General features: G+C 39.9%; 1 protein-coding gene across 8 annotated transcripts in view; it reads right to left on the bottom strand.

The window, feature by feature from the left end:
- Nucleotides 1–26,661, bottom strand: part of PLCB4 (phospholipase C beta 4) — a 388,300-nt gene that overhangs the window by 25,219 nt on the left and 336,420 nt on the right. For all 8 annotated transcript variants that reach the window (XM_042931605.1, XM_042931606.1, XM_042931609.1 and 5 more), the window contains 5 exons: nt 24,517–24,721; nt 10,982–11,070; nt 10,281–10,431; nt 5,250–5,299; nt 5,051–5,116 (listed from right to left, as the gene is read on the bottom strand). In XM_042931605.1, the coding sequence (XP_042787539.1) occupies nt 5,051–5,116; nt 5,250–5,299; nt 10,281–10,431; nt 10,982–11,070; nt 24,517–24,721 (561 nt within the window). The remainder of the gene's footprint in view (nt 1–5,050; nt 5,117–5,249; nt 5,300–10,280; nt 10,432–10,981; nt 11,071–24,516; nt 24,722–26,661) is intronic.

The following is a 26,661-nucleotide window of genomic DNA, read 5'->3' as shown; positions in this document are numbered from 1 at the left end:
TTTCTCACTTGACAACAGGTCAAAATCTGTTTTTTTAAGGAGGACTGGTCTACAGCTTGAAGGCAAGTGGAGGGGGGGTTCCACTAGGGGTCAAGGGACAATGAAGAGTGCCAAATAATATTCCTAAAGAAACAATTCTCAAAATTTAATTTTAATGTGTGAAGGAGAGGAGCTTATTTATTTACTAGGCCTCTTCTTGGTGATTATAACTAAGTCTCAGATGCAAGCATATGCATTTTTTACAAAGCCTCCAGCTCCTGGCCCAAGGATCATATGTTGAAAAAAACAGTTCCAAAGGAAGCCAAGATATTTGTGTCCTGATAGAATCATGATGGCTCTTAAAAACCTTTTACTAAGACCACCAAGAAGATGTGAGAAAGAAAAATCAATGTGTGAAAATTCAGGGGTAATGGAATTCCACTACTGAGTATTTACTCAAAGAAAACACTAATTAAGAAACATATACGCATCTCTATAGTTACAACAACCAAGATGTGGCAGCAATGCAGGTGTCCATTGGTAGACAAACGGATAAGGAAGATGTAGGGTGAGTTACTGTGTGTGTGTGTGTGTGTGTGTGTGTGTGTGTGTGTATACATAAACATATACATAAGATGGAATATTATGCAGCCATAAAAAATATGAGATCATGCCATTTGCAACAACATGGATGGACCTAGAGGATATTATGCTAAGTGAAATAAGTCAGAGAAAGACAAATACCATATGATTTCACTCATATGTGGGATCTAAAAACACCAAAAACAGGGACGCCTGGATGGTTCAGTCAGTTAAGCGTCCAACTTTGACTTGGGTCACAGTCTCATGGTTGGTGAGTTCAAGTCCTGCATTGGGCTCTGTGCTGATAGCTCGAAGCCTGGAGCCTGTTTCAGATTCTGTGTGTCTCTCTCTCTCTTCCCCTCCCTCACTTGTACTCTGTCTCTCAAAAATAAACAAACATGAAAAAAAAAATAAGCCAAACCAAATGAATAAATAAACAAAAAGCAGAATCAGACCTATAAATACAGACTGATGGTTGCCAGAGAGGACAGGGTTAGGGGGATGGGCAAAATGGGTGAATGGAAGTGAGAGATAGATTCTAGTTATAGAATGATAGGTCACAGGAATAAAAAGTACAGCATAAGGAATATACTCAATGGTACCATAATAGCCTTTTATGGTGACAGATGTAGCTACACTTGTTGTGAGCACAAAACAGTATATAAACTTATCAAGTCCCTACCTTGCACTGCTGCAACTAATTTAACATTGCATGCCAATGATACTCCAAAAACTTGGGAAAAAAAAAGGGGGGCATGAGTTCTGGAGTCAGAATTTTAGTTCACATCCTGGGGCAGAGGGAGAGAGAGAATCCCAAGCAGGCTCCACACTCAACACAAAGCCCGACACAGGGCTCGATCCCATGACTCTGGAATCATGACCTGAGCCGAAATCAAGAGTGAAATGCTCAACAAACTGAGCCACCCTGGAGTGCATTTTTAATAAATGTGGATAATGTGGTGAGTTGTAAAAGGTGTGCGTTCAAAGTAAGCAAATGAGGCTCGTTACCAGCATTAACTAGTTATATTACTCTAGGCAAGGGACTCACCTCCCTCATTTTATTCATGTCTAGAATGTGGGCAGTGTCATTTGGGTTTTGGGGATACTGTGAGGATTTGCGAATGTATATAAAATGTGTAATACAAAACTGGCATTAAATAAATGTTAGCCTTATTAGTAGTTTTATATAAAAACACTACAGAATTCAGAATTCATAAATTACGCTGCCGAAGCAGTCTGAATAAAAAAGTGGGTCCCCTGTGTACCGAATGTAGGAGAAGGGATTCATTCATAAGCTTATAATCACACACTTGTAACATGGACTTCTGTGGTGCATAAGGATATGAAAACAAGCTGTGAAATGCATTGCCCTGCTCAGAAATACTTCTGAAAAGCACTCTGAAAGGCAATAGGCAAGCATGGAATATTTTACCATGTCAATTTACTCTGTCGCTCAACCTAAGGAATTTTGAATGCTTCCTCCAAAAAATGCTCCCTAACGCAGTTATGAAGGTCCACACAATTCAGATTTGCGGATTTAGGGAGATTTAAAAATCTTCTTTTAGGTGTTGGTTCCATTATAATATGGGGCTCCAAGAAGCTCCTCTGTTTTCTACAAATGAAGGCAACGTACAGTCTTTCAGCCATCTGGGATCTACTGGTTATGACACAACATGGAGGCGTCCCTGCCAACAAGAGTGAAGAAATGGATTTGGCTGAATTAAGTGCAGTGTTGTCTGAGGGGAAGATCCACCAAGGTCAGCTCTAAACTGTCTCACAGAAAAGTAATTTTCCACCTATTAATGGACTGAATGTTCTGTCTCCCCTCCAAATTCCTATGTTGAAGCCCTAATTTCCAACGTGGTGGAATCTGGAGAGGGGGTCTTTGGGAAGTGACTAGGTCATGAGGGCAGAGCCCTCATGAATGTAATTAGTGCCCTTATAAGAGACATGAGAGAAATGTTAGCCCTTTCCACCATGTGAGGACATAGCAAGGAGGCTATCCCAAATCCAGAAAGGGGGCTCTGAATCTGCTGCAACTTGACCTTGGACATCCAGCCTCCATACTTTAAGAAATAAATGTTTGTTGCTTAAGCCACCCAGTCTACGCCAATTTGACGAAGACACCATCTTGGGCACTTTTCTGATGAAGCAGACGGGCATGTTTGCCAACCTGAGTCAGTCTGGACTCAAAGGTTCAGAGAAGGATATCAACAGATAATCCTTCTCAGTAGTATGTAGGTCAAGTTCTAAAGAATTGAGGATCATCTTTCCTCAGTAGCTGTACAGGTAACCAGTGTACTGACATTGTCCAAACTAGATGGGGATTTTCATAACAAGCTGTGTGCTGCCATTGCATTTGCTGCAGCGAGGGGAACTTGTTTACTTGTTAAAGCATCTAACATCCTTCACAGAATAATGAAGTAAGAGTATGGGTTCTAGAGTCAGATGGCTTGGGTTCAAATTCTGGCTCTGCTGCTCTCCAATGCTGGGACATTAGTTCAATTCCTTAACCTGCCTAATCCTTAATTTCTTAATTTCACATGTAAAATGGAGACTTAAACAGAATTTGCCTTATAGGGTGGAGAGTATTAAATGAGATGATATATATAAAGTTCTGTGCACAGCATCTGGAAAATACTTTGCATGCAAAAATTCTAGCTGCCATGATTATTTTTATTATGTCACAGTATATGTCTCCTGGTCATGCCTCAAGGAAATATTTAATGAGGGTGAGGTTAAAAGTAGAAGTTTCCAAAGAGCCCACAGGCCCCTGAGATGTCAGCATCAATGACAGAGATCCAAGTTAAATGGAAAGAAAATCTGGGGGATGATGCCTTACCATATGGCTACCAACTCCATCCCTAATAATCAAAGGTACGTTGCATTCTTCCTTATTTCCTTTTCTCCCTCTCTTCTGCTGCCTTTCCATACTCTAGGTTGTTGCCAACGACCAACAAAATTGAAAACACTGCTTTAAGCAGCTTTGTCTCCTACACTTCTGAAAATCTGTGGCAAGTCTCCCCTATGGGCAATAAGAAGGAATTCTACTCAGTGGACTTATTCATGAAATTAGGAGCAAATAGTCTGTGGAGCAAATGCACTGAACCATCCATTCAATAATACAGGGAATATTACTAGGCCAAGAATGGGATGAATTTCTCAAAGCAGCACAAACTTAAATTGGGGCCACGAGCTTTGAATTTAAACATTTTTTAAATGATTATTTATTTGAGAGAGAGGCGGGGGGCGAGGAAGGGAGACAAAGAATCCAAAGCAGGTTTCATACTGCTGGTGCAGAGCCCAATGCAGGGCTCAAACTCACGAACCGCAAGATCATGACCTGAGCTGAAATCAAGAGTCAGATGCTTAACTGCCTGAGCCACCCACGTGCCCCACGAGCTTTGTGCTTTTAATATCCAGAGTGATTAGAAGATAGGCCATTCAAGTCCAGCTCTAGAGACATGCCTCGGTTTGAGTTCTGAGTCACAGTACAAAGTAGAACTCATGATAAGTTTAAAAGAACTCAGAAGTCCTTTCAAGAAATTAAGTTTCTCTTGCTCCGGCTGCCTGTAACGGAGGAACACACACATTACCCTTCCAGCCCCAGTGGCTGTCATGATCCATCTTGGGAAGGAAAGAGGTATCGTGTTTTCCTCCTTTCTCTGTGAGGAGGGACTGGGAGCAGGATGATGGAGTGCTGTGAAGTGTTCAGCCCACACGAGAACTCCTGAGACCAGCTGCTGCTCTTCTCTTAAATTTGCAACCAGCTCTTAGAATTTCTCATGATCACAGTCAAAAAAACCTCTTCTTATGGGCGAAGAGAAAAAACAACTCTATTTCGGAAGTAGGTCACTGAGCAGAGTTTACATAATGGGACAAGTGAGAAAAGCCCTCTCTCTAGGAGCCATGGGTGAGAGAGTCAGGGCTGGCTAGCACCTCCCTCCATGCCCTGTGTGTGGCAAATGACTTGCCAGTAACCCAGGGGATTTGGGTGCTTCTAGCCAGAGACTGACTCTAGCCTAGCCAGACTCTTGGATAAAGTCTGATTATTAAATAGTTTTAAAGTTTATTTACTTATTTTGAGTGGGCGCAGGGGGAGGGAAAGAGCACACAAGCTGGGGGAGGGGTAGAGAGGAGTCTGGATGCTTAACTGACTATGCCACCCAGGTGCCCCATGATTATTAAACAATTTTTAAATGGGTGAAGCTCTGTTATGCTTCTGAGGTAAATGTCAGAAATGCAGATTATAAATCAGTGACAACCAATCCCAAATGGATTCTATTTTTAAACCTCATTTCCTACCAGTTAAGATCAAGGTACTACTGCCCAGTTGGTTGGTGTCAGTTTCTAAGCCATGTTTTTGCCTGTGAAGAATTCACTGGTCCATCACACAGAACAACAGCTTGAGGTTTTCATCTGAGAGCTAAAAGACAAACCAGCAAACAAAATCACACACACGTATGCACACACGCTCAGCACGATGTACCTTAGCATGTTTCTTCTTTAAAGAATTTAGCTCCTTCTGTTGTTTCTTTAAATGCTTCAAGTAAGCCTGTGGAAGAAGCAAAGAGGGCCCAAAATCAATTTTTTTGTAGCCACAATGAATACATCTGGTGAGAAACAAAAATATATTGGTTTCACCAATATAGGTAATGGAAGAGTGCTTGCAAAATGAGCTATTTTACCTTCATCTGCTTTAAATCTTCTATCCTCACTTGAGGGATAAGTTCGATACCTTAAAAAAAATTAAAGCACTGTGTGTATTAAAAATTAAACAGAATAACTGATAATACAAAATTCATCACTTTGAAATCTCATCTAAAGACAGTGAAGCAGCTTTATGTGGATGGTTATGGATATAAGCATCTTAATTTCTTATTACAAAGCAATTAAATAGACAGTTGGCATGTTTATCATCTTCGTTCAGGTTCCTTACGAGCAAAGCCTGAGTTGGAATTCCTTGTGCACATGACTTACTAGGGAAAGGTGCTCAAGAGAAACACTCAGGGCAGTGAGAGAAGCAGAACAGGGCAGAGGAAGAAGGTACGGTGTATTTCTAGGGGAAATCCAACCTCAGCCTGACCCTTCAGAGAGCTCTTTAGAGTACATAGCCCTCTGGAGTTGTTCTACCTCAAGGTAAGAAGACTGGACTTTTGTAACCCCATAATAGCCACTGGCTTCAGAGGTTGCACAAAACCTTCCAGGTGTTCCCAGACAAGGGCACCGCCACAGTCTGGGAGGGCAGTCCTCTGAGAGGGTTGCAGCTGTGATTTGAAATCAGCCAATACAGGGGCACCTGGGTGGCTCAGTTGGTTAAGCGTCCAACTTCAGCTCAGGTCATGATCTCATGGTTCGTGAGTTCAAGCCCCACATCAGGCTCTGTGCTGACAGCTCGGAGCCTGGAACCTGCTTCAGATTCTGTGTCTCCCTCTCCCTCCCCCACTCACACTGTGTCTCTCTCTCTCTCTCAAAAATAAACATTAAAAAAATTAAAAATCAGCCAATACACATAGCAGCTGGGGCGATGGGGTGCTAAACCACAGCATCTATTAACACTACTTTTATCTTTGTATATCATACCAGTCAACTACCTCCCAGCTCTTTTCTCACCTCATCGTCAAAGAACAAAATATTTTTTTCCCCAGCTTCTTTCACCAAATTTAATTTTTAAGCAATATGCTATTGAGCACAGCCATGCCTTCAACATACAGGACATCCTGAATTCAAACTGTTTTATAACAGCTATTATTCTGTGTGATGGACCAGTGAATTCTTCACAGGATGCTGTCTTAAGTACCCGGAGTAACATACTAAATTATCCTGCTAGTGAAGGATGCTAGGCCAGGTGTCGTCATGGCAACCACAGTGGTAGAAGGATCCCCAAACATTTTCTGTTTGACTGCAGATTTTCATCTTAGACAAACAAAATGAATGTGTGCTCTGTACTATAACTGATTTCCATTAGAATCCCAAAAAATTAGGTATGAGATACTCAATCAAGAAAGGTAGGATTGAGTCCCAGGCTCTTGTTTTTCAGTTTTACTTATTTTAAGAAGATGCACACAGCCCATGTGAGGGCGAGGAAGTGGGAAAAGGAGTCATGGCTAAGAGGAATCAGTCCTGTGATCTAGAACATTTATGATAAGGGTGTCCAGGGACCACAGGGTTGCTCTTTGACCTCTTAAGTCTAACGTACAAGCTAACTCCCGGCTTTACTGCCAAGAGTGAGAGGCCGTGAATCCTGGCTCCCCAGCTTTGTCTTCTCTTCTATAAAATGAACAAAGTATTGGGGTGCATGCAAGATCCCTGGAGGGGCTATATAAAGAGTTGACCCAGTCCAGTGAGACTTCTTTTTCGGTCTTGGTTAAAGTAATCATTATGGACAGGAACCTATGGGAACACGAACTTGGTTTCTGCATTTTTTGAGACAGAAACAACTTGTAAAAATTATACTTCCTATAAAGGATTTAGCCAGGAAAAACTCACACTCCACAGAACCAGGATTGGTACATGCTCAATTCCCTCTGTTGGCCTCAGAAGTGGGTCTAATAGAACTTTTGGCGACAGGGGCCGTGTTCCACATGTGAGCTGTCCAACAACGGACAGCCACTAGCTACATGTGGCTGTTGGGCACCTGAAATGTGGCTAGTGCAGCTGAGGTGTTCAAGGGTTAATTTTTAAGTTTAAATTTGGATAGCTACATGTGGCAGGTGGCTACTACACTGGCCAGTGCAGTTCTACGAGCTTCCCTGGTGTGCAAGTGGGGTTAAGCACTACACTTTGGGCACCAAAGATTTTGGCTAAATGGAGGTTTACCACATAAAGTTTTTGTTCTTCTCAACAAAGCTCAAAAATAACTCGTTTTCTCCTAAGCTGTAATTTGTAGATCAACTAGGAGTTTAGTTTTATTGATTCCTTATTCTTAAAGAGAAAATCAAGCAGCATTGGTGCAGTTATTGCTGTCTGGCTGTGTGTCTAAGAGAAACCATTAGAACTTTCTCACCTCCACAGCAAATGCTGCTTGGCTTGGACCTGTACACCTTGCTCTCTCTATATCAGGCCACTCTAGTTGACTTTCAACTGCCAGCACCTGCATTTTCCTGCCTGAGGAAGTTACCTGAGGACTCTCCCTCCAAAACATGCTTTACCACCCTTTGGTCAACCTAAAATCATTAGGGAACTGATCCCTCCTATGGGAGCTCTCAACAAAAGGCTGACTGTAGTCAAAGTATATGTTCCCCTGCTCATCCAGGAGGATGCCTCTGAGGTTAGTGTCCAACACTAGCCCTCAGAATGTTCCCAGGGGCACTGAGTTCCAGGTGCCTCTGTGGAGCCTGAACACACTCTGACTACCGGCTACCTTCTCTACCTTGTGTCACCTCCCCAAGCCCCTACCTGTGTACACTGTACCCTGCCCCCCCCGCCCCCCAATAAATTACTTGCATTTGAAACCTTGGGTCTGCTTTGGGATGACCCAAATTAAGACAGCTCTCTGTCTTTTTTTAAAAGTTTATTTATTTTGAGAGAGAGAGAGAAAGAGAGAGAGAGAATATGAGTGAATGAATCCCAAGCTGACTCTGCACTGTCAGCGTAGAGCCTGATGCGGGGCTCGAACCCATGAACCATGAGATCATGACCTGAATGGAAACCGAGTCGGACGTTTAACTGATTGAGCCACCCAGGCACTCTAAGACAGTTCTCTGTCTTATGGAAGAAGCTTGCTTTCACAAATGACACCTCTTCTTACAAAGGTCACTGGAGTATTTTATTTCTTGACTCCCCCGTTCATAGATAGGAGTAGGAAGAAAACCCACAAACTTCCCTCTTTCACTTCTATGCCATTCTTCTAAAAGCCACCATGCAAAATAAAATAAAAATAAAATAAAATAAAATAAATAAGCCCTTCACTGAGACCAGGTTCTGCTGAGCATGGTTACCTCCACACATGTCCTTCGAAACTGTACATTAATCTTCTCCATGAACTTCATCTAGCTCATGGTTTCCCTATGTAGGCATTCCCAAACATCCAGTATAGTGATTCAATATATCCATGAGAAGAATGCATTTCATTACTTTCTATTCAAGTCAGATCTAAGTTTCAAGGCCCAGCTCAATTGGGATCTCATTTATAAGTCTTCTCTGGGACACTTGCTGGAAGGGACGCCTTCTCCCCTCCTGTTTCTAAGGATCAGCTCTCACTGACCACTGCCTGGCCTGGCTGTTGTGTGGGACCCCGTTTACATTACCCCTCTAGCCACATGAGGTCCCTGAAGATGTGAAGGCATTTCTCACAGAACCTGGTCTTGTCACATACAGTAGATTTCCAATTTTCCTAAATAAAGGCCAGAAGGAAACAGCATGTAGACCCTCTTTCTCAGGGCGCCTGTTGAAGAGACTGGACTGGAGATGAGAAATGCTTGGCTCTTTCGTATCTTGTTTGAAACCAGGGGTGAGACAGTTCTAAACACAAACATATTCCTTCTAGAACTAGGATTGCTTTTGCCTTCTGTAAACTGGTCATACTGCAATTTTTCAGGCCACTTGACTTACTAAAATTACTAATGTCTTTATGTACTAGGGGGCATGATACAAGCACTTTAAACAAAAACTCTCCCATTTCCTACTGTCTCTGTTTGAACGGCTAATGTTAATAATGACCAGTACTGGAATGGAATGCCTAAAGCCTGTATCATGGGCTTGCTTATATCTCCAGGGAAGAACAAACAGCTGCAGGCAAAGCACAATTTGGGCTACTTTTGTGCAGTCTCATTTTCTAATTTGTTATATAAAGCTCCACGCACTCTTAGTTTCCTGCTAAATTACTATGCTGCCATGGTTTGGAAAAGCCTGTCATTTCTTACCTTAAACTGTAGCACTGTGTGTAGTTAAGGGTACAACTTGATTCTCTAACATGGAGGGCACTGAATTCACACGTAAGTGGGAAATATACATACTGAGTAAAAAACCACTCAAAAAAATTCTTATCACAGTAAGAAGAATGAGTTTAGTAAATGATTCATGATCAAGGAGGACATTCAAAATGTATAATTAACCGTGTGGGATGGGCACCATCCAATCAGAATGAAAGCCCAGCCAGTAAGCATGGAAGTCAACTTTAAATAACCAATATGGTTGTGTCCCTACATACCAGCTGAATATTAGCACCTGGGGCACATAATTCTTTGTGGTGACACTTCTGAGGATATCTTATTTCACCCACAGGTAACCATATCGAATTGGTCTTCAAATGCCCATCTGATAATTTCACAAATAATCATGGATGCTCAATATCTACCCATGCGGGCAAACTGCCAATAAGGGAATCTGGAAATATCAGAACAATGATGATTCTGTTGGTTCATGAGCCCACTGCCTGTCTGGTAGTCAAAAGAGCACAGGGATGAATTAGTGAAGTTCATTGTGTGGGATTCTTTTCATCAAGGAGACTGAATTCAAACATTTCCCAAAACTACAGATATTGTACCCAGTGCCCTAAGGTGCAGGAATCTAGCAGATGAAATCCAAATGTTGACTCCCTGTTAAACACTCAGGAAGATTAAGCAGTTGGTCCAATCTGCAAGAAAGCTTGCTGCTCTGGGGTTTTATAGGGCAATAAAATGAGCAGTACTAGCAACTCTAATGATCTTCAGAAAGACCCTTCAAAAAGACTCTAAAATTTCCAGAACACACAAGGAGCTCAAACACCTCCCCTTTACCTTTCTTGGCTTCCACTCCAGACCCCAGGGCCGCCGTGGTGGTTGGTCTGAGCTCAGAGCTGCTCTGCGGGGTCACGTTTGCTTTGGCAGTGTTGGCCTTTCCTTTCTTGTCATTCTTAGAAGTATCACTGGGCACATCTGCTATGTCACTCTGGAACAGAAAGGTTTGTGTTAACCCGGATGTAAGCCACCTCACGTTCAACTGTCTGGCGCTTTCTCTATCTTACTGAATCCAGTCTGAACCACTCAACAACTTCCCTACAACTCTCTTAATGGATCTTTGCCTGGCAGGAGAAAAGGTGCAACTCTTTTACAAGCAGGGTATGGTAAAGGGAACTTTAAAAACAAAAGAACAAACAACACAAGTGTGCACTGAAATGGGAGAAGGGGGGATGCAAGACTTTCATAAACAACAAAGAAATGTAAATGTCAATTTCATTAATTTGTTGAGTTGGGTTAACGGGTATTGTAGTGTATCATAAAAGCATCCTGTATTTTAAACATTCCTCAAAGCGTCATCGATTTCCATTTATTAAATAGGCTACACTTTTACAGTCCCTTGAAACTATTTTGTTGACTTGATGACTTCAGTTTTAAAAACACTCAAGTTTGCTATATTAACTTATAACTTTCTCTTGCTGTTATCATCACTGACCACCAAAATTCCCCAACTTGGCTGTCTTTAGTCAACTGCTACTTACAGTTTCAATGCCCATAGCTCTCATTTGGTCTGCTCTCTTTTCCGTAATGGAAAGAAATTTCTTTGGATCTGATAAAGCATCCACAATATCTGGGGGGGAAAAAGCCAATGAGCTGTTGATTCTGTCTTACTATAAACACCCAAGAAAATTCAGCTAATAAACAATTCATAATCCTAGACCCGGGTTATGTCTTCTGTTAAGTACCTTCTCCTAGGAAATAAGACAAAGTTTGGAAAACACAGCCAGTTACAGGAAACAAGAAAGAAGGGAAGGCAAGGATCAAAGGCCAGATGACTTTCTCTCTTTGGGTTTCCCCCCGAATAACGATGACAGTGTGGCAGGGCAAGTCAATTGCCCTGGGTTATTGACTAATTTGTGTGATTCTGAGTGGGTTGATTCACGTCCTCAACTGTGTTTCTTCATTCGAAAATCAGGGCTGATACCACCCACTCTGAAGGTGTACTAGGAGCATTCAGTGAAATGATAAATGTAAAAAGAACTTGGCACACAGTAGGTACCTCCAGTATCTAAGTCTTAATTTTAGATAAGAAGGCTAATACGTATTTAAAGCCAATTTTGGTTCCATGGTAGTTAAAATGAAGTATTTCCCCAGCATTTTCTCAGATACACCTGGCACTTAAAAACAGTAAAACTTCATTTTTTATATAATGTCATTTGAAGAGTTTCAAGTACTTTCTAGCAGAATCTCATGTAATTTTGCATTATTTACCAATACTATAGAAGTAATAATTATTCTCATTACCTTAAAACAGTACATAATTTACCAATTTCAAAAATTGTATGTGTGTCAATTTCTTCCAGTAAAATCAGGCTCCTTATAACATTCTTAAGATAATTTTTGTTTAATTTTTTTCCTTTTTGTAATAGAAAGTACATGTGCATGATAAACAAACATATAAAATATAAAAATCTCCTTCCCTGACACTCCTACAGCCAGTGTATATTGTTATTTATTTCTTGTATGTATTGCAATAACATCCTTGAACATTTCTGAGCATACATTTGCAATGTCCACAGCATAAATGACTAGAGGTTAGAATGATGGGTAAGGGTATTTGTTCTTTTGGTAGTTACTGACAAATTGACCTCCAAAGAAGTTGCATCAATTTATTTTCTCCTACCAAGGGTATATAAGAAGGTCTAAATCCGGTTATCACTTATGTCCTTAAGAACTCTTTTTTCTCCTAATGGGGAATGTGAACAAATTAGCTCTTAAATCTTGCTTAGGAAAAAATAAGAGATAATCATTTTCTTGGAAGTTAATATTCCAGAAAAATATTTACCTTTCTAAGTCCTTATTATTATGAACATTTTCAAAGATACATAAAAGTGGAGAGAAAGGTAAAATAACCCCTCATATACTGATGAAGACCTAACAGTTATAAACAGTCTACTACATTTCCTTCATCTATCATCCTTCCTTTTTTCTTTCTTTTTCCTCTCTGCTGACACATTTTAAGGCAAATTCCAGACATTACAGCATTTCATTTCTAATTACTTCTCTACGCATCTCTAAAAAGGGGTGTTTTCTTTCAGAACCAACCATACCAACACTTTATCCAACAAAGTTGGCAGGAATTCCTTACTATAATAAATGGCCCATCTTAATATGTTCCCTATTTACAATTAATTTTTTTGAATCAAGATAGAGTCCATTCTAGGTCTCTGATAACTATGTATCTTAAATTTACTTTCATCTAGACTAGTCTCTGCTACTATTTATTTTTCACAACGCATAGATTTGTTGAGGAGACTGACCAGGTAGCCTATGAAATGCCCCACATTCTGAATATCAATGTTTCCCTGATGTGTCATTTAGGCTTGACTTTCTCTTCTTCTAAGAATACTCCAGGGGAGGTACTGTGACTGCATATGGGTCACATGAGCGCAGATAAAGCCTGACTGTCCCACTTGTTGTGGTCTAAACTCATTGAATTGGCTCAGGGCTTTTAGTCCGTCTGTGTCTGACTCCAAAATGCCTCCTCCTTCCACCTGTCTACAGTGTTATGGGGCAAGGTGAAACTCAAACCATGCCCACCGAACCCCCTGCCCTTCACTTGGAGAAAACCTACCTGGTGTAGGCCTCCCTGCACGTGCCCACATTGGATATACTTTGCCTTGGTTTCCCACCAGCACATCTCAGTAGATGATCCATAGGGCCGGCTTGTTAGGAAACAAGCACTTGCTTATCCTTAATGGTATACCATTAGTTTGAGGGCCTGGGGTGTTTATGGCATTTCTGAGAGGTTACTAGTAGTCCTTCCAGTAGGAATAACAGATAGGGCTTTAATCACTTAGAGCCCATTATAAAACCAATAAAGACCTTAGAGTGTGAAATGATCCATAACCCATCCAAACTAACCAAGCTACTTTCATTTTTGTATATTCTTGTGTAATTTTTTCCACATGAATACATATCTTGTATGGTTTACTTGAAATTACCCAATCTGTCTTTTCTCATTTATTATGTTATACCTGTATAGTTTTAAAAATTACTTTTAGTGAATGAATAATGTCCCATTGAGTTTATGTACTAAACTATTCTCTACTGCTAGGTATTTAGATGGACTTTCAAGTTTTTTCTTTTTTTAATGTTTATTGTTGAGAGAGCGAGAGTGAGCGAGAGCAAGAGAGAGAGAGAGGGAGACACAGAATCTGAAGTAGGATTCAGGCTCCGAGCTGTCAGCAAAGAGCCTGACACAGGACTAAAACCCACAAAACAGGAGATCATGACCTGAGTCAGTCGGACACTTACCTGACTGAGCCACCCAGGCGCCCCACAAGTTTTTTTCTTTTTATGAAAGATGACTTTGCAAGAAATAGGTTAGTACAAAAACAGATTTAGCATTTTCTTTTATCAGAAAATTAGTGATTCAGATACATAAGAGAGATGTATCTCTATATAAGATACAACTTATATACTTGATAACAAGATATGTTCCTAATAAGCTTTAAAATAGTTATTTAAGAATAATTAATGGAAGGAGCAAGTACTAAGAAAGTACAGCAGAATTAAGAGGGTTCAGTAGGTTCAAAAATGCCCTTCAAAATTCATGACTGTCTGGAACTTCAGAATGTCCCCTTATTTCCGAGTAGGGTCTTTGGGTATGTAATTAGTTAAAGACTGCGATAGGGATTAGGATAGGCTCTAAATCCAATGATTGGTGACATTATAAGATGAGAAGGGACACACAAAGACAAAGAGAAAAAAGGCTAGGGAATGATGAAGTCAGAGAATGGAGAAATGGAGCTACAGGCCAAGGGATGCTAAGGCCTGCCAGGAGCTCAAAAGAGGCAAGGAAGGATTTCCCCAAGAGCCAAGTCTTTGATGTTAAATTTCTAGTCTCCAGAACTGTCAGAGAATAAACTTCTGTTGTTTCAAGTCTCCCATCATGTGGCAAATTTGATTACCAATGGTAACTGATTAAAAAAAATCTATTAAGGAGATAGAAATTTATTGAATACGCTGCAAGGGAGCAGTGGGCAGGACAGCAAAAAGGAGACTGCCTGCGAGGAGGAGGTGATGGTGAGGAGCCACAGTTATAGAGCAGAGTGAGGGCTTATAGGAAAGTGTGAAATTTTCCCTTTTCTCATAACTGTGCTTGTTTTTAAGTAGCCCATTGGTTAGTTAGGGCCTATAGCTATTTTGAGGAGGCTCACGTAATGAGCCCGTTCGCATCGGCTTGGTGATGGTCGCTGGGGGCCCTTCTGCCTTGCTCAAGTTTTCATTGCTCAAGCCTGTTGCCTAAAAGTGGACTCTATACTTCCCCCTGACAGATCGACAGTGGCAGATCTTTGGCATTTGGGCACAGGTCTCAGCTTCAGTAACTTCTTCCTGCTGCGTGAGGGGTGTAGAGATGTCCCTACCTATGGGTCAACATTGGTCAGTTGGGAATTTCTATGCAGGAATTACAAAAGGCAGAGGGAGCCGAATCCAAGGTAGACAACATATGTGAATCGTCTTCAGCTTGAAGTTATGGCAGTGAATGAATCTTCTGTTCTTGGGTGTATCTTTCAAATAAAACAGGCTTTATCATTGTTAACAGGGAGCATCCATCCATCAGCCCCTGGAGACCGCCCCAACGTCCTGTCATGGTTTGATGAAAGGATATTTTGAATCCCACAGTGTTCTTCCTGTTTCTTGCAGCTATGTCATGATCCCAGCCTTGAGGGTCGATTGTGTACAATTCTGATCTTGAATACAGGTGCTATATTTTATAACATACAGTCATGACACAATACAGTAAACTAGGCTATATATTGCTTTGTATTACAAGGACAAACTGGCTGAGATTTCTGATCAGCCATCTGCTGTAGGATTATGTAGATATAGCCTAAATTATACATCAAAATAAGATGCTGCAGATTTATCCATTAGTTGGATAAATATCATTACTTAAACCTATCTTCAATTACCAATATTAACAATTCTAGAAGCCACTGGGGAGTTATGTTCCTGGATTCTGAAATCGTGCCTTATTATTTGAGTTTAAACGAGATGCCTTTTTCAGTTACATATGCCTTTAAAATTTTTATAATATACAACTCAATAGTGTTCTTGATCAAATGGCAACAAAAATACGCAAAGTAGAAATAAGGCTTGTTCAAACTGAATCACATGGGACAAAAAGATGATGTCAAAAAGATAAAATACCTGGAACAAGGCTTAGGTTACCAGGTTACTTGAGACAAGCACTTCATTCTTCGCAATTTTGAATAAATCAGATACTTCTAGGACACGGGATTTTGCCACATGGTGGCAGGTGCTCATGCTGCAGCTAGAGTAATACATCCACGCAGAGGGCAGCCAATGGGATAGTTCCACCAAAATTTTTCAGCAAAAGGGCTTAGGATTAGAGAGTCAAGACCTGACGAGGCCTCTTTAAGGTAATTTTCCTTTTGTAACTTAGTTTCTCCTCTGACTAAAGCCATATATATACCTGACATTTAAAGAATGATTTACACACACATTATACATGCACATATTATATATACATTTATATATAAATATGCTGCATATCAAAAAGGGAAACCACTTTTTATTAACATTTAAAATAATTTATAACCAGAGAATGAGAAGCTGTCCCTCAAATATCTCATACCTCTAATATGCTTGTATAACTCTATTGGAAAATGTTATTTTTCCTTCCTTCAGCTCAGGAGAGTATATTCTTGGCCAAAGATTTGCATATTCAAGTAGACCTGTTATCTCTCTTTGGTGCCAATGTGGCATTTCATGGGCATCCTCCCCTTGTACTGGGGGAGCACTGTGGCTGGTTACGTAGTTCTCTATTCCACAGGACAATCCCCTCTGGCAAGAATGAAGTTGAAATGCTGATCAACATTGACCTGTGTGCTAGGCGTGTCCAGGGACAGGGCACACTGACCTTCTAACAGGGTACAGACTGCGCATGCAAGAGCCTGACCCTACAGAACCCACAAGGGCAAGCTGAAATTTCCCAGATGCCTGGAAGTCAAGGCACAGGCTCTGGAACCTTTCTTTTCAAAAAGGAACCAGTCTGGGGCACCTGGGTGGCTCAGTTGGTTAAGCGTCCAACTCTTGATTTCAGCTCAGGTCATGATCTTGTGGTTCGTGGGTTCGAGCCCTGTGTCGGGCTCAGCACTGGCAGAGTAGGGCCTGCTTGGGATTCTCTCTCTCCCCACTCTCTTCGCCCCTACCCTGCTCATGCTCTTTCTCTCTCAAAATCAATAAACAAACTTAAAACAAATAAAATAAAAAAAATAATAAAGAACCAGTCTGCCTTTTCTCATTTGCTTCTTTCTTCCGAACTTAACAGAAGTTTTACTTATTTATACTTAAGGAAAAAAACCCACTATTTCTAGGTTGAGTGCCATTTCCAAAAGTCTGGTTGCTCGTGGTGAAGACTTTCCATGTATATTCGTTTTTTCACTCCTCCTTCCCTCCCACCCACCCTTCCTCACTTCCAGAGTTGAAAACATCAATTTAAGCATCCCCAAGAACTGAAAAGAAGGTAGCAATTCCTCAGCACAGACTTCCAGATACTTGCAGTCTTTATAAGGGAGGTCCGTCTTTGTCTGTTTGCTTGTTTAACCGTTGTTTCTCAAGGCATTTAATTTGAGTGCCTTGGTGATGAACACCAACCATGGCACCTAGATGGCCCCCTCTTGGCTCAGATCCTCTCCTGTTTTCCCCTCAACGGTTTCTATCTTATCAAGAGGTAAAGGCAGCAGAAAAAATATACATTCCCCGGATCTCTGCAAAGCAATGCTAAAAAAGATCAACAAATCCCATAACTATGATTTTAGATGAGGTTTCTTACCTTCTAGCAAATGATTAATCATTGCCCAAATTCCATTTCTAGAATGCATAGAGATATGTTAGGTGTAGGTGGGGGTGGGGGAAGACTTTGTGGTTAAGTAACACTGGGAGATGCCTATGCGTCCTCCTCTTCTTGGGCTCCACAGTACATTTCTAGGAATGATGTAATAAGGAGCCTGTTTAAATTCACCTCACCTGGCAACTCCTGAGCCAGTTCTCCATAATCCATCCTGCCCCCTTCTCTGGAGCTTTTCTTCTTGGTGTTCTTACCAACATATTCTGTAGTTCAGAGGAAGCCATGATAATGGATACCACTGCAACGCGAATCAATTTTCCAACAAATGTTTGATAGAAAAAAAGTGTTTTAGCATCCACAAGGGAGAGGCAGAAATGGAGCGACCTTTCACTCTATCAGAAAATCCTGAGATCATGGCCCAGCAATGGCATCTTGATTAACAACTTTCCTCCTTTTGAACCATGTGATGTAAGAAGCGGCCCACTATCTTTGCAGAAGGTTTGGAAAACAACCCTGTAAGATGCTGGGCAGAGACAGCAAGAAACACCCACCCCCAGGCCCCATGATGGCTCTTTAATCACAGGGCAGGCAGAAAGGAGGAACAGGCAAATAAACAAAAGGGCTACTTCATCTTTCCTTGCACAAAAGGGCCTAGGTGCAGAAGACAAAACCTACAGCTCTAGGAGCAGTGATAAGCACTGCTCAAGGAACTGGTGGCGAGCAGCTCACGCAACACATCTCAGAGTGACATTTAAATATAATGCTGATGTGCCATATATTCTGGAAGCATGGCATCAACTCTCTTATTTGTTCCCCTTACCACTCAGTAATAAGATATACAAATGATCAAAAACAACAGTGGGTGAGAGAAATACTAATGCTCATTTAATTGCCATCTGCTTTGGAACTGCTTCCCATCACAAACAGCAGTGGCTCGCAGTGATAAGGCCGCTGCAATGGCTAAGCGCTGAGGTCCATGGCATTTGCACTTACAGATAAGGCAGCAAAGACAACCCCACGTCTCCAAGGCTCACTGGATTTGACAAAGGAAAACTGACCTTAGCACCCAGCCTAGCACTTTCCTATTGGGTATGAGTGTGGGAGTAAACAAGAGGGCTATTTTACTCTATGTTTAGTAGAAAAATAATACTAAAGAAATTAAATGGAGCCTTTTTGATTCATTCCTAGTCATCCCTGTCTTAAATGTTACTGCCTGTTTTCACATCAAATTTCAGTTTCTGATAGTTAAGAGATGTCATCTCTCTTCTTCAGCCCAGGGACATTTTACATCCATGCAGCTTAGGAACAGAACCATCTGTGGAGAGAGCTCCGAAGTTGGAGCAGCCATATTTGCTCTGTATTTTTCCTGTGTGTCATGGGAGTTCTTGCTAAAGCAAGGTGGAGAAGCAGTTGCACTAAATTCCCTGCCTCTGTCATCTGACAGGGCAAGGAAAGAAAACTGGAAACTGACAGGAGAGGAAAAGGGTAAGGGGGAAATACTGGGTCAAGACTCAAATCATTTTGGGAGGGAACTGGGGCAGCCCAGAGTTCAAGGTGTCTAAAGATCACCATATGCATGAAGGCAGAAGTAATTATGGGCAATTGCAGAAGTACCAAATTGTCTCTGTAAGGAGGGATTCTTCATCCTCTGGTGACCTCACAGCACAGAACTCCAATAAGTAAGTGACCAGAAGCTCCTGTCAATGCCCAAGCCCTCCCCCTAAGGAATCTCTTAACTTAGAAAAGCCTTTTAAGGAACATTTTTCTTGTTTCTATAGAATGATGCCACCCACCCAACATTACTGAAACTTAAAATACATTTAAAAACTATATAGAACATGGAGTTGCTGGTGCTTAAAGAAAATCATGGTCACATTACTAATGTGTTAGAATTCTAAAATTTTGTAGTAGGCATGGAATTAAAAGATTTTCCTTATGATGGTGAACTGCTTATGACAAAATAGTCTACTGCAGCAAAGTAAAGGGTAAAGTTAGGGAGAAGAAAATGTAACCGGTGGATTTTTCTTTAGCTTGTTAAAAATAAACAGAAATGAAAAGAAATTAATGGAAGGGTTGCTATGGTTGGGCACTGTACCAAGAACTCACTAGATCTTCACCTATGAGCTGCGGACTGCTGTTATCCCCGAGCCTCAATGAGGACACTACAGGGTAAAATGTTCTGCAGAGCTCATTCCGGGTCACACAGCCAATGAGCCGTGGGGGCTCCAGCCAGCATCCTCACTTACCTGCTAAGCGGCCTCCATGAAACAGCAGGCCAAGAACGATAGACAGAGTTTGAATCCCCAACCATTACCTTCATAGAAGTTTATCTAGACATTGAGATGTATTTGAGACCGCTTTGGAAATTATGAAAGAACTTGTAATTAAAATTTACTTTGAAAAATTACTTCAAAAAAAGAGAAACCCAATTTAAACAAGCCCACGAAGGGTACTAGAGAGGTATTTTAAGGGAAAAGGAATACAAGTGAGCAAGAAACACAAGAGATACACTTAGTCTGATTCAAAATTTTAAATTAGCAAATTGAAAAATGATGAGATGCCAATTTTACTACCATTACTGAAAAATAAAATTTTTCTTAGAACCCAGAATTGGCCATAGTGAGTACAGCATGGGACTCTCAATCTCAGGGTCATGAGTTCAAGCCCCATGTTTGGCATGGAGCCTCCTTTAAAAAAAAAAAGAGAGAGAGAGAGAGAGAGAGAGAGAGATAGTGCTATATACATATAATGGAATATTATATAACCTTTAAAAAATAACTCAAAAGCCTTATATGCATTGGCAGGAATATGCTCCATGATATATTATGTAAAGAAAGCAAAGCACAGAACATGGTATACTGGATTATCTTTTTGGGTTAAGTTAAAAGGGAAATGTATGTTTGTGATACATACATACATATATACACACAAACCTTACATTTATGTATATACATATTAACATATACACAGATATGCTTTGTGTTTTATATTCTTATACTTTTTGAAGAAATTCATGTCTTTTATTTAAAAATGTTATCAAGAACTATTTAGGTAGCAGGATAATAGGTTGCTTTGGTTTTATTTCTTTTTTCTCAATTCAAAATAAATATGTACATATTTTAAACTCTCCTTGTGCCATTTTCATATTACCTTGCTTTTATAGAAAAATAGGGCAAAATACAATTTTTAAAAATTTACAGAGGTTACATATGCTCACTTAAATGACCCAGAAGTAATAAGTGAAGTCCCACCATACTGGATAGTGTGTTCTCTGTGATGTTCCTGGATGTTACCCAATGCAGTGGGCCAGCGCCACTCATCTCTTACCCCCACTCTCAAAGAGATCACTACTCTTAAAGTTGGGTGTATATCCTTTCAGATTTTTTTCTGTGCACTTTAAGCATATGTATAAAGATGGTAAAGGTTCTTAGCAAATAATAATGGGATCATTTTGCAATTTACTTTTTCTCTTGGTACTAAATCACTGTCATCTTTCTATCCTGAACACTGAGATCTAAGTCATTATTTTCAATAGATGTATGGTTTTCTAGAGAATGGCCATCCACATTTAACCAGTCTCTACTGATGGATATAGCTGTTTTTGATCTTTTTTATACAAATAATGCTGCATGAAATTATAGCATAAAAATTTGTCTGTTTTTAGCTATCTGATTAAAGAAATACATAATTCCTAGGCTAAATATTTGGTGAATTATAAAAGTTGGGATTGCATTAGCTTGGTCAGGCATAAATAAAGTCTTACTTTTCTAATCTAAACTAGTAGAGTGGTTTTGGACAAACTGACCTCACCTAAAAGCTGAGAAAATATAATTTATCAAATTACTTAGTATCCTGAAAATGTGCATATTCTCCTTAAGGGGTCAAAATTATTCAACAAGAAGAGCACACTCCTCTTGCCAAGTAACACTGGCTTTTGAGGACACATCCTCAAACATGGAACAGAACTTTGGTTTTAGCACCATGTACCCTGTATTTCAGCTTCCTCAGAATGCATAAATAAGTCCAGCACTTTACTTATGAAGGCCTTGGCTTGGGCTGCTTCTCTGTCTGGAAAGTTAGTTTACCTTCCTGCTGTGATTAATCTTTCAAGGTCCAAACGGATTAGTCCAATCTTTCAAGGTCCATAACGGATAAGTATAACAGATTATACTTATTTATATATGTGCACATGTATATGTGTACAAGGCTGGAAAATTGAGGATAAGTGTACGTGACTTTTCCAACTTTATATCTCTTACCCATATAGTAGGTATGAATTAATAATTGTTGACTACATCTTTTCCTTTGAGAAAAACATTTTAAGTGAATACACTAAGAAATTGTTTTTACTGATGAAACTAGTAAATGTTAACAAAAGTTCCAGCTCTGGGGTGCCTGGGTGGCTCAGTCAGTTAAGCATCCGACTCTTGACTTTGGCTCAGGTAATGATCTCACGGTTTGTGAGTTCTAGCCCCACACTGGGCTCTGCAATGACAGTGTAGAGCCTGCTTAGGATTCTTGGTCCCCCCGCCATCTCTCTGCCCCTCCCACCATTCACTTGCTTTTTCTCTCAAAAATAAATAAACAATAAAAAAACAAAAACAAAAACAAAAAACAAAAGTTCCAGCTCACACCCTGCTGATGGGTTATCCGGCAATCTGTATCTGAAGTTTTAAATACACATACGACTCCTTCCACTTCAAAGAACTTATCTTCAGGAAACAATCATGAATATTTCCAGAGCTTTACACATTATTATTCATAAAAAAAATGGAAATGGCTTCAATGTTTATCAATAACTAAATTATGGATAATACAGATTTCATGACATGGAAAAATATGGTCTATTAAGTGAAAACAAATGAACTCTCTGAAGTAATGGGTCCAAATGAGTATATACAGTAAGATCTATTTAATTAAAACAGAAGACATGAGATTGAAAGTGAAGGGACCAATATGGCAACAGAGCTGTCTCTAAGCAGTGGATTTAGTGGATGACCCTTCCTTCATTCTTTGCGCTGTCAGAATCTCTTTTCTGATACATATTTTACCTACTTTGCCTTTTACAGAATAAGACCTATTAAACATATTTGTGGAATGAATAAATCCATATTATCTTTCTTTAGCCATAAAAAAGTTTTTTTTTTCCCCTAGAAAATGCTAGTGTGCAAGGATACGGTTTCATTTTGAACCTTTTCCTATGGAATCAACATAGAATTTCAATGTTCTAGAGAACAGGGAGTCTACAGATTTCCTATTGTGGCTCAGCACATAAATGTTCATATCTGAATGTGGGAGCTTAGTTAAGCAGATGAAATAAAAACACACTGTTTAAGTCAAGAGGCCATAAAGAAAATAAAAAATTTAGAAAAAGATGGTTCTCATATTCTTATGTTGTTATCCTCAGGTAAGTCCCTTAAGTAAGTCCTCAGGGTGTCTGCCCTCAGTTTCTTAACCTATAAGAGAAATGACCAGAGAATTCTGAATAAAGTCTTTGAATGTCAAATCTGAGATTCAGACATCAACTGTGGAATCCCACACATGATAACACAGTACAGAAATTTCAAATGCTTCTGATAAAAAGGAAGTGACTATAATGATGTGTTGGGAAAAAAAAATATGTGAGACTATTTTTTAAAGAGATTATTCTGAATCAGTACGTACACAAATATTGACACTGGTAATGAGCTGCACTATAAATACAGATGTTTCTTTAGCACAGAACTACATGTGTCCACATCCCTTCTCAACAACTTCTGGACTCTATAGAGAGTTCTTGACACAAAGTAGGAACTCAACAAATCATGCTTTCCCTTTTCTAGTCCAATTTCCCCTTTCCCTGGAATGAATCAGAGAGTTCCATTTGAAAAATAAGCCATGCAGAAGGAAAATCCTTAAGTATTCCACCATATTTGTTTATACAACCATTTCTAAAATGTATTAGGTGGTATACACCACCTGCTGTCTAAGCTCAAGTATTTGGAACATGATGTAACTCATCTGCTGATGCTTATGGACATCACAGCTTCCTAAAGATACTGTTTAGGTCCCCCGTCTCTTTTCTCATCCATTTACTAGCCCCACAACACCCCTCTTTTCTGTGCTCTTAAATCAGCTACAGTATGTTCTGGCTTCTGATACAGGCTTCCTTTTTAAATAAAAAACAAAGGAGGAGGAAGAAGGAGTCTTTATTTTGTGACTGAAAAAATCCTCATGGCTCACATCACTTCTTGAATCTGCAATTGGGTTGTTAAAGCTGAGGATTAGAGAAAATATTCCCACCAGAGACTCAAGCATTATTAAAAAACAAAACAAAAACAAACAAAAACAACCCACAAAATAACTCCCAATCCCCAAAGCTGGGATGTGTTCCAGCTTACTATAGAAATTATTGATTTTATTGTATTGTTAGCCACACATACGTGTGTGCACACATTTTTGAGCCTTGCTATAGGATATACCGTAATGATAAGCACTTCACAAGAATGCTAAGAGGGAGGCAGGAGAAGTATCTTTACAGGTTATGTCATTGTCCCAAGGTCACCCAGCCAGGAGTAGAGAGTGAGAATTTGCACCCTTGGTTAATTTGATACAATCACTCTGCTGTACCATTCCCTTAGAATTCAATGCACTGGGAGTAGAGAAGATCTTTGTTATCTTTTAATGTTCTTGGCTTAATTTAGGGTAATAACAAGCTAATATGTTTGGGTGTAAGCAAAATCCTAGGTTTGGGCCAGGATTTCTCCCATTGATTTACCTTAGTAAAACCACAAGTCTTCTGTGGATGGATGACTGGGAATTTTTGTGGAACTGAACACTCTGATGAATGTGGAAGAAAATCCAATCATGTGGATATTTGAGTTCAATTTAAATTTTTTAGTGATACCAATTGAGATCTATGGTTCCATATGACTTATGTCTTTTTCTCCCTTTGAATGATGATGTAAGAAAATCCCTCACAAACATATTCGTAAAAATAGATAAACCATATAAAACTGCAGTATTTTAAAATAAGAAAGAACCTTAAAGATAATCCAGCCTTGCCCTTTAATTTATTACTAGGAAACCTGAAGTTATTATCTATCCTTGATTTCTTTGTGGCTATAAGGGTTGGCTGCACTGGTAGGAACAGGTATATATATTTTTAACCACCGGTGAAATTTTTTCTGATCCTAAAATCTGGACTTCTTAACTTACCTCCAAATCCATCAGGCACATATGTTTTAAGAACAATATTGCAGAAAATTGTTGGCAGTGATAATGGTTTATTTCCCTCATTTCGAAGAGAAATGTGTCGATAACCTGCTTGGAGGCCATCCAGCGGAAGAATCCTCTGGCCTATCAGCCTATTGTTGTCGTCATACACAGCTATTCTCAAGACTGCCAGGTCAGGGAGGATCACCTGCAAACAAAGAATGATACCTTTCATGGATTTTTTTGGAAAGCAGCTCCCAAGAACCCTGACTTTAGGAATCTGGACCATATCCACACTGCTCTTAAATGTGCCTTTATGGTGAAACGATGCCCGTGATCAATTTGCATTCCTGAAGTACACTGTACAAACTGTAGTGTCCAAGCCATTGAGAAAGCAATTGAACAGGTTTCCTGGAAATCATCTCATTGAAATTTTTAGATGAAACGGTTGTGAAAAATTGTGAGTCCAACCCTTGTCATCTTTCCCAATCTCCATGCATGTAGTACAAGAAAAAGGAGACCTTGAGAGGGGCGCCTGGGTGGCTCAGTCGGTTAAGCATCAGACTCTTGATTTCAGCTCAGGTCATGATCTCACCGTTCATGAGACGGAGCTGTGCACTGGGCTCTGCACTGACAGAATGGGGCCTGCTTGGGATTCTCTCCCTCCCTCTCTCTCTGCCCCTTTCCCACTTGTGCTTTTTCTTTCAAAATAAATAAAGTTTGTTTTGTTTTGTTTTTAAAGGGAGACCCTGAGAGATCAAGTGACTTTCCTTAATGTCAGAGACTGTAACATCTGGGCCCGGAATTGGGGCTCTTGACTTTGAATCCTGTGGTTTGTCTCCTACCTGGGCTGCTTCTGACATCCAGCTCTGTTTTTAAGATTATGGAAAGTATCTCTGAAGAAACGCTTTGCATATAAAGGACAATGTATGTAGAAATTTGGATTTTCCCTTTCTCTTGCACTTCTCAGTTTTTAATAGATTTTGGGATACTAAATACAGTGATATGTGGCAGCGAAAAACATTAATGATCCAAGACATTTACTCTCAACCATCTCCAAAATGAATAAATGGACATAAAATCTAAGCTCAGATAGCAGAATCCTAATTCACATATAAAATAGCAACATGACAAAAGGAAATCAAATGTTTTTAATCAGGAATGACTTTTCATTGGTTAAGAACAACCAAGACATCTTGGCTAGTTTAAGCATTGTGCCTGAAGCTAGACAATGGACTGGTTGCCTTCTTTAACTTCTAAAGAACAGAGAAGGATACAGACCTGGCATCTCGTTTCTGGGGCCAGTAATGCTATATGTAAAAACCAAGTTTGATATTTCCTTACTCATCAAAAATAAAGAATGCCTGAAGTCAAATTTCTGAACCTCTAGAAATGTGTGTAGGGATTATTCATTCTGCCAAAGCACACTGGCTACACTGACAACAGATCCAGCTACAACAAAGTATAAAAAACCAGGGGGAAAAAAAGGCCCATGAGAGGTGTGTATGCAATTTACAGTACAGTTTGACTATAGAAGAGAAGGTCATAGTGGGGGTTGCACGGATAATGGTGGAGGGCGTGGATCTCACAATGGCTTGTTTCATTGAACTACTGATCTTCTGTAACCTGGTTTCTGTAAACCAGTTAGCCTATTCTGAAGCTGCTAATCCTCACTTTTGTTAAGATAAGAAGCCAGTTATCTGTGTTGTGGGACATGCAAATGGAGCAGAAACACCTGGAAAAGCTCTGCCTAAAGAAGAAGTGAGAAACTATTTTTTTTAAATATATGAAATTTATTGTCAAATTAGTTTCCATACAACACCCAGTGCTCATCCAAAAGATGCCCTCTTCAGCGCCCATCACCCATCCTCCCCCTCCCTCCCACCCCCCAGTCAACCCTCAGTTTGTTCTCAGTTTTTAAGAGTCTCTTATGCTTTGGCTCTCTCTCCCACTTCAGCCTCTTTTTTTATTTCCTTCCCCTCCCCCATGGGTTTCTGTTAAGTTTTTTTTTTTTTTTTTTAAATATATGAAATTTATTGTCAAATTAGTTTCCAGTGAGAAACTATTTTGGATAGGATAATAAAGCAAGTGAGAAAGAAAACTAGATATTCTTGGAGACAACACAACCAATGCATGGGGTTTTCAATA

This window comes from Panthera leo, chromosome A3 (genome assembly GCF_018350215.1).
Source record: "Panthera leo isolate Ple1 chromosome A3, P.leo_Ple1_pat1.1, whole genome shotgun sequence".
NCBI lineage: Eukaryota > Metazoa > Chordata > Mammalia > Carnivora > Felidae > Panthera > Panthera leo.
The sequence above is the reverse complement of the archived record's forward strand: the minus strand, read 5'-3'. Positions and strand labels throughout refer to the sequence as shown.